The sequence below is a fragment of the Macrobrachium nipponense genome, chromosome 19 (genome assembly GCF_015104395.2).
Source record: "Macrobrachium nipponense isolate FS-2020 chromosome 19, ASM1510439v2, whole genome shotgun sequence".
Taxonomy (NCBI): Eukaryota; Metazoa; Arthropoda; class Malacostraca; order Decapoda; family Palaemonidae; genus Macrobrachium; species Macrobrachium nipponense.
In genome coordinates this window covers 647,032-660,357 of record NC_061088.1, presented here as the reverse complement: position 1 = coordinate 660,357, position 13,326 = coordinate 647,032, and the positions used below count along the sequence as shown (strand labels likewise).

Genomic DNA, 13,326 nt, shown 5'->3' with positions numbered 1-13,326 from the left:
GCTTCGTACGAGTTTTAAACGATATATCATGAATCATTCCTAGTACAATTTTTTGTCCACAGAACTTTAAGCATACTTTAGCAATAAATCTTTCGGTCAAATAATTATTTGTTAATTACTATTCCAGAAATTAAACTTATTAAAATAAAAGTCATGGTTGCGCTTAAGCTAATATAACAATTGCCAATATCTTGAAGCTCCTCAAAGAATTCTGCTTCAATTATGTACACTTTCTTAACTTTAAAATATAAATTTTCATGATAAAATTTATCATTTGGGTGCTTACCTACTATGAAAGATAGCTCATACAAGCATGGAGATATAAGCAATCTTTAACAGTAAATAAGGTTCACCCCCCAATAAAAGTATGTACCAGTTACATAACTGATTAAATCTCAAAATCTTAAAACATACTGTACAATTTTTTCCAACAAAACATTACGATGCAAATCATACTTAACGAAAAAAAAGGCCCTCAAAATCACATTAACATCAACTAACTAGGGGGAAACAACCAAGCATTGATACACTTACGACACTTACGCAAGCGTCAAAATTCCCCGGGTCCACGATGAGGTTGTCCATGACCCCCTGGATTTTTGTGACTAGATTGAGGACTGCTGCCTGCTCTGCAGGAGTGGGCGACAAATCTGCGTTCCTCTTCAGGAGGGCCTAGAAATCAAAATGCCTTTGTAAATCCATTTTAAACTTGAGGTCTACATCTCATAAATAGATAAAATAGAATATACAATTTTGGGAAAAGTCCAAGTGCTGGGACCTATAATGAGGTTATTCAGTGCTGAAAGGAAAATTGAGAGTAAGTAAGAGATTCCCTCCCATGGTGTAACAGGAGAGAAATCTTGCAGCTGAAACAATTGTTAGAAGAGGGTGGCAAGTAAGATGGAAGAGAGCTCATGAATGGAGGTACGGTAAAAGGAATGAAAGGGGTTGCAGCTAGGGACCGAAGGAACACTCCAAAAGAATCTTTAGTAATAACTACTACAGTGCAGTGTGTTAAGGCATACTGACAGCACTACCCCTTTTATGGGGCCATCTTGTAAAGACATCTAAATATAAAAATACTTAATTTAAGATTTATTTTTAAAAATACTTACGTCTCCATTATACTGCTTTTATTACCGCGGGAACGGGAATAAAAGCTGTATAATGGAGAGGTAATGATCATTTAGAAAACTAGGTTTACATCTTGTAAATACATTCAAACATGTACCTTAATATTTTAATACCTATTACTCTGATCTCTTTTTACCTTTTCAAGTACTACACGCATTCCATACCATGGAAGGTGGCTTTGAAAAGCTTGCTACTTTGAATAAATAAAAGCCAATTGAAAACAATGGAAATATCTTACCAGTCAGTTCATGGTGCTGTGCGGATTTGCAATGCCATTGCTTTCACTAAGAATCAATTTGTTTTGACCCAACTTAAATATGCTCCAGTCATTCCACACGCACAATATTCATACAGTAAACCGATTTCATGCCACAAAAATAATCCATTTATCTTCCTAATATTTTTCTTCACATTCCAATAGTATATTTATTAGGAAATACAAACGTATAATTCACTCACTTGTAGACAAGGAAACCTAACAAATGCCAAACCAGCACTAAAAGGCATTCAGCGTTACTGTAATTATGCTAATTTCAGTTCTTTTTTACAATAGCACCTAAAATGACAATTTGTCCAAAATTGCATTTTACCTAACTATACAAACCTGAGGTCCGTTTACAATAGGAAGGTTACTAGCGGCAGCTGGATAGGTCGTAAGCTTTCGAACAAGGGGTTCGGTAGTTAACTGCTTGTCCGACAGGCGCGCGCGCGCGACTGGGAGGTAAACAATCACTTTTGCTTTTGGCCCAAGCAAAAAACTGCAGAGTGAGGGGTGGCATGAGGTGGGACTATGTGTAAAAGGACCTCATGTTTGCATAGTTAGGAAAAATGCAATTTTGGACAAATTGTCATTTGTTCCGACACAGCATACAAACCTTCGGTCCTTTTACAATAGGAAGACTCACTTCTTGGTGGGAGGAATCTGAGTCTTTTGTGAACAGACTGGTGTTCGCCCAACCTTGGAATGCCTCCCTGGTCGCAAGAGCGAGGGAGGGATCCAAGCCTCTGTCCGATTGATCGGGGTGTGCACCGCAGGATCAATGGTCAGACCTCTGGACCAAGTACTAAGAGAGAGGCAAGCATGTCTCTTCGTACCATCAATGTAAGAACTTGTTCCTGTACAGGAGCAAATATAAAGTCATGGGTTTGTCTCTTGTTGGCATCCACTTCCCCCCCCTTGTAGAAGGAAGTGGTGGATATTCTGCTTCTATCCCTAGTGAAAGGGATAGAATGGGGCTCTGTCATATAGCTCACCTGCATCTCGTCCTCATCCAGCGTAGTGACGACCGTGACCCTCTGCCCACAGGTAGAGGAGGAGGAAAAGATGGGAAGAGAAGCCAGTCACTCACTCATTCTCACATCCATCCGCACAGTCACACCAGGACCCAATGCTGTTCAGCCTGCGAGGGTCTGGGTTAGCTACACAACTTGTTGAGCAGCCACCACGGGTCCCAAGGAAAAGGTATCCAAGGACCTGTGGGCAATATCCCGAAGGTAGAAGGAGGTGAAGGTAGTCTGGTTAGCCCAGACACCTGCCTTCAGGACCTGCGCCACGGAGAAGTTCTTACGAAACGCCAACGAGGGGCCAATACTTCTGACTTCGTGAGCTCTTGGACGGGACGTACGGATGTCGTCACTACCATCAGCCTCATACGCCCTCCTGATGACCTCACGCAGCCAGAACGAAAGTGTGTTCTTGGATACTTCTTTCTTGGTTACCCCGGTGCTAACGAAGAGGCATCGACACTCAGGCCTGAGGTGCCCAGTTCTCTTCAGATAGCGCCGTAGCGCCCTCACAGGACAAAGCAGCATCTCATCCGCATCATTATCGGTGAAGTCCATTAGGGAGGGAATCGTGAAAGACTCGAACCTGTTGTCAGGGACCGAAGGTTTCTGAGTCTTCGCAACGAAGTTCGGGACGAAATCGAGCGTCACAGATCCCCATCCCCTGGAGTGTCGTACATCGAACAAAAGACCATGAAGTTCCCCTACTCTCTTCGCCGATGCCAGGGCCAGCAAGAAGAGGGTCTTGAGGGTCAGATCACTGTCTGACGACTCTCGGAGTGGCTCGAAGGGTCTTCGAGTCAAACACCAGACGAGAGTCACATCCCACGCAGGGGGCCTGAGTTCCCTGGGTGGGCAAGACCTTTCGAAGCTCCTCATAAGCAAGGAGATCTCGAACGAGTTCGAGATATCCAATCCCCTCAGTTTCAGGACTAGTGCCAGGGCGGCTCTATATCCTTTGACTGTGGGGACTGAGAGGAGCTTCTCTCGGCGAAGAAAAACGAGGAAATCTGCTACCTGCTGAAGAGTGGCTCTGAGAGGAGATATACCCCGTCTACGACACCCACCACAGAAGACGGCCCACTTTCCCTGGTACACAGCTGCAGAGGACTGACGGACGTTTCCAGCCAGCCGTGAAGACGAAGGGACTGGACTGTTTGGTGGTACCGCTCTACGTGTGGCTGGACGAGAAGGTTGTGCCATGGGGGAATCTCTCGGTTCCCTGCGAGAAAGAGCCAGCAGGTCCGGATACCAAATGGCCTGGGGCCATTTGGGAGCCACCAGGATAATCCTGAGATTCGGGGTGACCAGTGCTCGACTGATCACCTTGCGAATCAGGCTGAACGGGGGAAAGGCGTAAGCGAAGAGGTTGTCCCACGGATGTTGAAGAGCGTCCTCTGCAGCTGCCCATGGGTCCGGCATGGCTGAAAAGAAAACCTGAAGTTTTCTGTTGTGCCGGGTGGCGAACAGATCCACGACTGGTCGCCCCCACAGGTCGAAGAGCCTGTCCGCCACGTCCTGGCGTAGAGACCATTCGGTCCCTATCACCTGATCCCGACGGCTGAGCTTGTCTGCTACTACATTCCTCTTCCCTGGAATGTAGCGTGCCGACAGCTCTATTGAGTGAGCCTCGGCCCACTCGTGCACCTGCCGAGTCAACTGGTACAACGGGAGAGACACTAGGCCCCCCTGTTTGTTGACGTAAGCCACCACCGTGGTGTTGTCGCACATCAACACCACTGAGTGTCCCATCAAGCGGTCCTGAAACTCTTGGAGAGCGAGAAACGCTGCCTTGAGTTCCAGTACATTGATGTGAAGGTGCTTGTCGTGCTCGTCCCACATTCCTGAAGTCAGCAACTCCTCCAGGTGTGCGCCCCACCCCTCGGTCGATGCGTCTGAGAACAGCTGCATCTCCAGGGGGGGAGTGCGTAGAGGCACTCCCTTTAAGAGGTTCCTGTTGTCCAGCCACCAGGCTAGGTCCTGCCTCACCTCCGGTGTCAGCGACACTGGAAAGCTCGGGGGATCCGTTGCCTGTGACCAACTCTCCATTAGTCTCCACTGAAGAGACCGCAGGTGGAGACGCCCGTGAGGGACTAACTTCTCGAGTGACGGCAGGTGTCCGATCACGACTTGCCATCGCTGAGCTGCCTGTTCCTGCCGAGACAGGAACTGGTTGGCTGCCTCCCTGAATCTGCTGATCCGCGAGTCTGCAGGGAAGACTCGCCCTGCTACCGTGTTGATCAGCATACCCAGGTACTTCATCCTCTGCTTGGGTTCGAGATCGGACTTCTCGAAGTTCACAACGATCCCCAGATCGCGACAGAACTCGAGTAGCCGATCCCTGTCCTGTAGCAACTGCGAGCGGGAGCTCGCCAGGACCAGCCAATTGTCGAGATACCTCATCAGACGTATCCCGTGCGAATGGGCCCAAGCAGACACCAGAGTGAACACTCGCGTGAACACCTGTGGGGCGGTTGAGAGACCAAAGCAAAGTGCCCTGAATTGGTACACCGTCCCGTCGAGGATGAAGCGGAGGTACTTTCTGTAGGACTGATGGATGGGTATTTGGAAATACGCATCCTTCAGGTCCACTGAAAGCATGAAATCGTTCTCCCTGATGGAGTCGAGCACGGAACGTGCCGTCTCCATCGTGAACCGGGTCTGGCGAACGAGCCGGTTCAGGGGAGAGAGATCTATCACCGGGCACCAGCCCCCCGTAGACTTTTCCACCAGGAAAAGACGACTGTAGAAGCCCGGTGACTGATCCGTGACGATCTCTACAGCTAGTTTGCTCAGCATGGTCTTGATCTCCTGTCTTAATGCTACGTCCTTCGAAGAGCCTGGAACGTATGATTGCTGTTGGACCAGGTTGGAGGTGAGGGGTGGCCGAGATTCGAAGGGTAATAGATATCCCTCCCGAAGGACATCTACTATCCAGGTCTCGGCGCCGTAGCGCTGCCAAGTTGCCCAATGGCTGGCCAGGCACCCCCCACTTCCGGCAGCAGGTGAGGGGGAACGCCGTCCCTAGCGTTTCCCCCCTTTCTTCGACTTCTTCCCAGACCCTCCTCGCGAGAAGGAAGGCTGGGAGGGGCTTCGACGCGACTACCGCCTTAGCCACCGTGGAAGCGCTAGCCGAGCTCTTTGGCTTGGATGCTGTTCGAGGCTGCCCAGAAGCCTTCGAAACTGCCTGGTGTACCAGACGGTCACTGTCATCAGTGCGCCGTCTGTCCACCGCAGCGTCCACCATCTCTCCTGGAAAGAGAGATGAGGAACTCTGTAAAGGTCCATTACGAAGCCCTAATGTCGCCTCACGCCCAGCAGCCCTGGATACTCGAGTAAAGACAGCGTCCCTACGTCGGAGTACCAGGTTGGCCCACAGGTTTACCGTCTGGTGGGCTAGGAAGGAGATGGCTCTTCCCCCAGACTGGCAAAGCCTCCTGAAGGCCGAGTCTTCTTCGGGAGAGATTCCCCCGGAGTTGGCTGCGACCTTAGACACTGTGAGGGACCACAGGTCTATCCAGGAGACGGCCTGGAAAGCTGCCATGGCAGTGGATTCCAGGCCAAGTGCCTCTTGCTGCGAGAACCATAGGTTCTCTGACAGGAGCTGCTGCAGAGACACCCCCGGTGTTAGCCTGGCTAACTCCGGGTTCACCTGTTTGGGCGGCATCGGGTCTTCAGACGGCACGTAGAAACGCTGCTGTCGCAGTAGAGGAGGTGGAAGTAGCTTACTCAACCTGCCGGACTTGAGAGAGCCGTCTTGCCCGGAGACAAGAGACTCAACCTGGTCCAGAACCGAGTCGGCGAGCTCCGATCGCGGCAATCCCACTGTCGGTCTGGGTTCCCTCTTCGGGCCCCAGAACGACTTGAGCCGGGACGTGGGCTCGGAAGGTGGGAGTGGCAATCCTTCCCCGAGGTACTTGTGCTGACGAATCAGCGCAATTACCTCGGCAAAGTTCCTCTGGATCTCCGGAGTGACTGCATCCTGAGGAGTAGGACCGTCCAGTCCCTCGAACAGGAGCAGCTCCCGAGACCCTCCCCCCTCGAGGGGGGGAACAGCGACAGACCCCTCTCAGTCTCCTCCAGCCACTTGCGCATACGTCCTGGCCGGTCCAAGAACCGTGCCTGGCACGTAGGGCGTCGTGGTGGGATCATGAGGGGCGCACCCCTCACGATCACTCCTCAATACCTCGCTCCTCCCGGTGTAGCCCGAGGAGGTTGAAGGTACGGGAGAGGCAGACCTGACGCTCCCCCCTCGCTCGCTGGCAGAACCAGCAGGCTTGGAGGGCTGCAGGCGATCGTCAACCCGCGGTGGCGATCGAGCTGCAGGCCTGGTCGAACCGTCTCGCTGTGGAGAACGGCTGGACTGAGCACAGCGGCCCCGATCTCGAGTGTCAGAAGAGCTGGTGCTGGTTGCCGTACCCGAACGCTCTCTGTGAGAGCGACGGTCAGGCGACCTGCAGGCTCCACTGTCACGGTGAGACCGGTGCTTGTCCTCACGGCACGTCACGGCTGGCACCGGCGAACGGGGGGACCTCTTCCCAGCCTCAGCCCGTGGCCGGTCGTGGACCGTCACGTCAGCCTGGGTAGCCAGCTGGTCGCCGCGAGAGCGAGAGCTGGTCTGGTGAGAGTCGCGTGAGCGGCTGTCACTAGTCTTCCGCTCCGTGCCGTGAACCTGACGCTGAGCGGGCTCAGAGGTCTGGTTCCTGGCTGCACGATTGCTGGTAGGCGACCGTACACTCGGTACCTCCCACGAACGAAAGGCCGAGACGGAACCTGATGCAGTGGCAGAACCACTGACACCAGGCGAGGAAGTGCCGGTGTTAGCCAACACCCCTCTGGTCCCCGTAGTCTTCTTCCTTGCGGAAGAAGAGACGGGCCCTGCTCCCGAAGGAGCAGGATGACCAGCGGAAGAACCCCCCGTCTCACCGGAGCGAGACGGGCCCTTAGAAGCTCCCGAAGGAGACTTCTTAGGGGAGGAGGAGGCAACCTTCTTCTTCTTAGGCTGTGAAGCCTTAGAAGATGAAGGGGGAGAGGCGGCAGACGACGACGACGACGACGACGAAGAAGACAACGAAGACAACGACAACACCTTCCTCCTCTTCCTCTTCTTCTTCGTCAGCTTCCTCAGGACCGATGTCAAGTCAGCCATCCAGGGCGGAGCCGGGGCTGCTGTTGCCAAAGCAACAGGGCCCGGACGCACCTGTCCAGACAGACCGACATCGGGAGCAGCGGCGCCACGAACAGGAACGACATCAGCAGGTGCAGGCATCACAGGAACAGCAGGAACAGAGACGGCAGGAACGGGTACAGGAACGGCAGCAGTGGTCGGCAACATCACATCACTCGTCAGCGGCTGGGCCGGTACGGCAGGTACGGCAGGAGGTACAGTCAAGCCAGGACGGACCGACCAGCGACACCGACATCCTTGGTACTGGCGGGAGGTCCCGGGGCGAGCTCTTCGGGCACACGAAGTCTGGTCGAGGCAGCACCGCAAACCCAGGCGGCGGTGGCATCACACTCCCCCGTGGTACGGCGATCGGCCCCTGCACCGATGAAGTTGGTGTTACAGACACCGCATGCGGGGAATACACCAGATGAGGAGGTGAAGCATAGCCAGGGGTCAACAATGTCGTGGTAGTGGTGGTCACCGTGGCATGCGTGACCGCAACCGAGCCAGCTAGATGGTAGAGCAGCCCCTGGACACTCGGCACGCCCTGCAAGCCCAACGATGCCCACACCTGTCCAAGGTCGTCCCTCGCAGCAACAGCACCTGAGGAAGCAAAGGTCGGGTGGTTAGCAGGAGCCTCTACCCGTCCGCGCGGTGTAGACGAACGGATAGAGGACCCAGAATACAACTCTATGTCAGGGTACCTAGCGCCCTCCTCCACACTCGACAGATTGGGTGAGGAGAAGGACTTGGAAACCCCCCCCCGCAGGGGAAGGCGCCAACCGTGGGAGCTGAGAGGGGGGCAGGAAAGAAGATGAAGTGTCCGTAACCAAAGGAGTCGCGGGAGAGCTCTCTGACGACTCCTTTGTCGGCCTTCGCTTCTTCCTACCCTCGTACATGCCCCACTGCGCCTCCGAACAAGACACACATACATCACAAGGCTCGGTGCGGGTACACTCACGCCCCCGACACCGAGCACATAGCACATGAGGATCGATTTCAGGGAAGGAGCAGAATTTTCCGCATTTACGCCCCTCAGTTCCCGGGCACAATCGCCGGATGGTAGCAGGGCGCGGAGAATCCATGATCGATCAAATAATTCACTTGAATAAATGAATAATTACAAGAGAAATGATTGTACTTACAATAATCTTCACAGAAAGAGAGAAACACAACCATACAAACAAGGAAAGCAAACGACGAAGAAGCGGGCAGAGAGCGTAGAACACACACGTCCACTCGCTGTGAGGCCAAAAGCAAAAGTGATTGTTTACCTCCCAGTCGCGCGCGCGCGCCTGTCGGACAAGCAGTTAACTACCGAACCCCTTGTTCGAAAGCTTACGACCTATCCAGCTGCCACTAGTAACCTTCCTATTGTAAAAGGACCGAAGGTTTGTATGCCGTGTCGGAACAAACATGACTTTCAAAACAAGAGTTGGAAATAGCTTTGGCTGTTCTTCACCCTGAAATTTGCCCTTAAAAAAAATAATAGCACAACAGTGATCAGAATTCAAGTGAGTGAATAGAGAACTTCATCAACTGACCCTCTTCAGCTCAACAGCATCTATAAGTTCTTGAATTTTTACTGAAATAAGTTGCACATACCAAAGACAAACAAAGTAACAGATTTCAAGTGCGAGAACAGAGATGTCCATTAGGTGACTCTTTAACTCACAGCCTCTACAAATTCTTGAATTAACTCTAATTTAAACACCAAGGAGAGTAACGGCCTAAAGATAAAGAACGGATCGTACGAAGTCTTACGTCACAACAACACACACCTGTGTAAAAGCAGATTCATCAGGCGCTGGCTTGACTTTCGGAAAGGCAGACTCGCAGAGCACCATGTCGAATGGCAGACGGGGCACGAACTGCTTCATCTTTGGTACAAAGTGTGGGCCCCCGGGGCCCATGGGACGCATCATGCCCCCCCTCATGCCTCTTCCACGTCCACGAGTCATTACCATCCCTTTGGAATTGCCTGCAAGTGAGGACATAATTAGTGAACGGTAGTGACAAACAAAATATTCTAGTCTTATAAGTAATGTACAATGGAAGTAAAATAGTACGGTCTATCATTGTAACAGTACATATATTTAGATCTTAACTGAATCAAACTAAAAAAAAGAAAAAAGGCAACAGACATTCCAACACCTCTAATTCCAAACTTATTCCAATAAAATTATATTGTTATGATACAATAAAGTTTGTTCCTACTTACCTGGCAGATATATATATAGCTGTAATTTCTGAAGTCCAACAGAATTTCAAAAACTTCCGGCACACGCATTGGGAGTCAGGTGGTTAGTACCCATTCCCGCCGCTGGGAGGCGGGTATCAGGAACCATTCCCATTTTCTATTCATAATTTTTATTTCCACTGTCCCCTGAGGGGAGGTGGGTGGGTACTTGATTATATATATCTGCCAGGTAAGTATGAACAAACTTTATTGTATCATAACAATATCATTTTGTTCATGAAACTTACCTGTCAGATATATATATATATATAGCTGAATCCCACCGTTGGAGGTGGGAAGGGACAGAATAGAAGGATTTTGGGAAACAAATGCATGCAGATGATTTACATCTTAGTTCCACCTGTTAGCATAACTGACTTTGTGATTACTGTCACCCAAGTCTGCTTCTGCTTTACTAGAGTTGCCAGCGAGGTAGAGACCTATATAGCTGGTGCACTCCAGATGATCAGTCAACGGGGGTGTGACCACAATGTGACTAGACCATATTGACCACACCATGAGGGCTAAGAAGTAAAATAAATAAATAAATATATATATATATATATATATATATATATATATATATATATATATATATATATATATATATATCACCACCTGACCAACCTAGCCAAAGTTAAGGGGTTTTAACTAAGGCTTAAGAGTTAAGAAGTCGCCATTGGCGGCGAATCAACAACTAAATTAAGAGCTCTTCCTAACCATTTTCTACAGGATAGGATGAGTGGTACTTCTTGCCCCCAAGATTGTGTCCGCAGACACGTATGGCCCTAGCGAGCAGCAGATCTCATATGCCATCTTCACATCCCGCAGGGAGTGTGAAGTGAACACAGAGTTGCTTCGCTAAAACATGGTACTCAGGATGTTACTGAGTGCCATGCTCTGTTGAAATGCTTCCGAGGCCGCGCCCTCACCTCGTGAGCATTCAGATCAAAAGATTTCAAATCTTTGTGCAAACACAATGAAGGAGCCTTTTTGAAAGAACTCCTTAACACTAAAGCCAGGGTGTTCTTCGATATGGGCAAGTCTGGTCTTTTTCGGAACACTGCAGATTGCCCGAAGGACTTCGACTTTCTTGAGTTTTATGTAGATAAAACTTGAGAGACCCGACAGGGCACAGGACTCTCTCTGGCTCCTGCCCAATAACTTGTGCCATCCTTGATTCCAAGCTCCTGGCCCAAGGACAAGACGGGTTTCCATTCTTAGGCCACAACGGAAGGCTTAGAGAACACACCGCATTGTGTTCTCTAAAGCCAAAACTTCTGACGATGGCTTAAAACCTCACTAACCCTCTGATCACGTGCAAGAAGTTAACAGGTAGGAGAGGTTCGAATGCTTTGACATCAAGAACTTCAGACTACGTCTAAGTTCCAAATTGAAAGCTTCGATCTAGACATGCACAGTCAGTCCATCTGTACTAAAGTCAGGTGACCGACCAGTTGACCAGTCAGACGAATCAAGGACAGCAAGGCTGTACCCTGAAGACCAAAGGCACTATTCTTCGCTGAAGGATGAGTGTCTGGACTGCCTGGGCGATTCAAGCTAAGCAAACCTTGGGGGGTGTATCAACGCAACCCAACGTCGTCAGCGAATCAACTCATGAGCAACTCCTGACTCGAGCTTCTGGTGCCAGGAGAAAGGAGCGCGGAGCAAAAAGGCGATTCAGTCCCGAAGGACGAATGCCTGACAGTCCAACCTGGTCTCATGTTATACGATCATCGGGGGTGTATAAACGCAACCGACTTCGTCAACAAGAAACTCAGGGCTACTATATGTCGCCTCATCTCGCACGAGTGTCTGACTCCGAGAAAACAGGTGAGACAAAAAGTAGATGGTGAGCGAGTTTCGAGATTCCACCGAACTCAAAGATTGTGAAGGGCTTTGTTGTTTGACAGAAGCAAATCTCTGAGCCCAAAGGCCGTCAACAACATATTTGCGTATTCTTTAATAGTTGTGACTGCCAGCTTATCCCATTCTTCAGACAGAAAGGGAAGACGGTAATCTTATTCTTGTCAACATCTCGATAGTCTGAACGTAGTCAGACTTAGAGCGGAGAGGTTATAGGTACCTTTCGTGTTAGAGTAGACCGACTCTCTCGGAAAAGGTCCTTGGAAAGTGAACTAGGAAGGACGTGACCTCTGTGAATCCAGGATCTTGAAGGCCAACATGGGGCGATCAGTGTCATTGTCGCTCCCTGTGACATCATAAATCATCTTATCACATTTCCTAAGCATTTGAAAAAAGGGGAAAAGAGACTAAACATCCATCCCCGTTCAATACCATAGGATGGCATGTAATGCTACCGCTCCCGGATCGAGAATAAGGGAGCAGAGAAGAAGCCTCTTCTTCCTCAACATAGCGAAGAGATGAATGAAAGGACGTCCCTAAAGTCTCCACAACTCTCAACATACTTCTAAACAAAGATTCCACTCGGAAGTCAGTAGTTGCTGTCGTCGATCGAGAAGATTCGTACGGACTTTTGCAGTCCTGTAACGAACCTCTAGAGGATCGTTACGTTCTATGCCTGTTGTCATAATAGGCTCTTTCTCGTAAACTCGAACAGAGACCGAGAGAAGATACTTCTTAAGATATGAGAGAGCTGTGGAATATCCGAGTTGATCTGGACCACTGGTTCCAAAAACTTGTTTCGAGGACTGGAGGGACGACCGAATTGCTTCCACTTCTTTCAGATTATGTTCCAGGACATCTGAAACCCTCTCCAGAAGTCCGGCACCTTCTCTCTATCACCTCAGGTGATACTTGACACACTGAGAGATGTTCAGAATCATTCCTAGATCTTGGATAAAATTTCAATTTCCCGGTAGGAAAAAACTGTAGAGGTCTGAATTGCAGTCTATTCAGGGAAACAATCTTCTTCAGGGAGGAAATGGTCCCCAGCAGGCTCATCCATTCCCTCACTGAGTATGCTTACTTCCCTAATAAGGCTGCGCTTTTTCTAAGCAGGAGAGCATATAATAGTGCAATGTTGCGGTAGACTCGTAGTCCTATACCGTGCGGTAACGAGCACCAAAAGAAGTAAGAGATATCTCTGTTGAACATAGTAAGGCAAAACGAATGCAATGTTTATTCATTCATGTAAGAAATCCCCTCAATCTTAGGCTAAAGTCCGTGATTGCAGAGAAACAGTTAGTCAGTCAATCCCGCAGGAGAGAGAGACGTAACCGCCAGCACAGAGATACGGCTAGTCAGTCAATCCCGCAGGAGAGAGAGACGTAACCTACCGCGCATGACAGCGAACGAGCTGGTACTGTCTCGGTTGGACTGGAGGACAGTGACAGCAGCTTACATTCGTCGTCTCTTGCCGTTATGCCTGGGTTGCCAGCTACTCTATTCTGCGAAGAAATAGGTCTGTTATTTTTTGAGCAGAAAGAGACTCAAGCTGGTATATTTAAGTGAAACAGAAAACGCTAAATATAGAGATGCTGTTTGTGTCGTCATAACACTACCATACAACGGTAAAAGA

At 49.9% G+C, this 13,326-nt stretch overlaps 1 protein-coding gene across 6 annotated transcripts in view; it reads right to left on the bottom strand.

The window, feature by feature from the left end:
* The window catches only part of LOC135213330 (interleukin enhancer-binding factor 2 homolog), a 125,255-nt gene that overhangs the window by 37,326 nt on the left and 74,603 nt on the right, over positions 1 to 13,326 (bottom strand). For 3 of the 6 annotated variants that reach the window (XM_064247336.1, XM_064247310.1, XM_064247322.1), the window contains 2 exons: positions 9,367 to 9,566; positions 535 to 672 (listed from right to left, as the gene is read on the bottom strand). In XM_064247336.1, the coding sequence (XP_064103406.1) occupies positions 535 to 672; positions 9,367 to 9,552 (324 nt within the window). In that variant the 5' untranslated portion in view covers positions 9,553 to 9,566. The remainder of the gene's footprint in view (positions 1 to 534; positions 673 to 9,366; positions 9,567 to 13,326) is intronic. The other 3 variants (XM_064247344.1, XM_064247315.1, XM_064247329.1) reach the window with 1 other exon arrangement.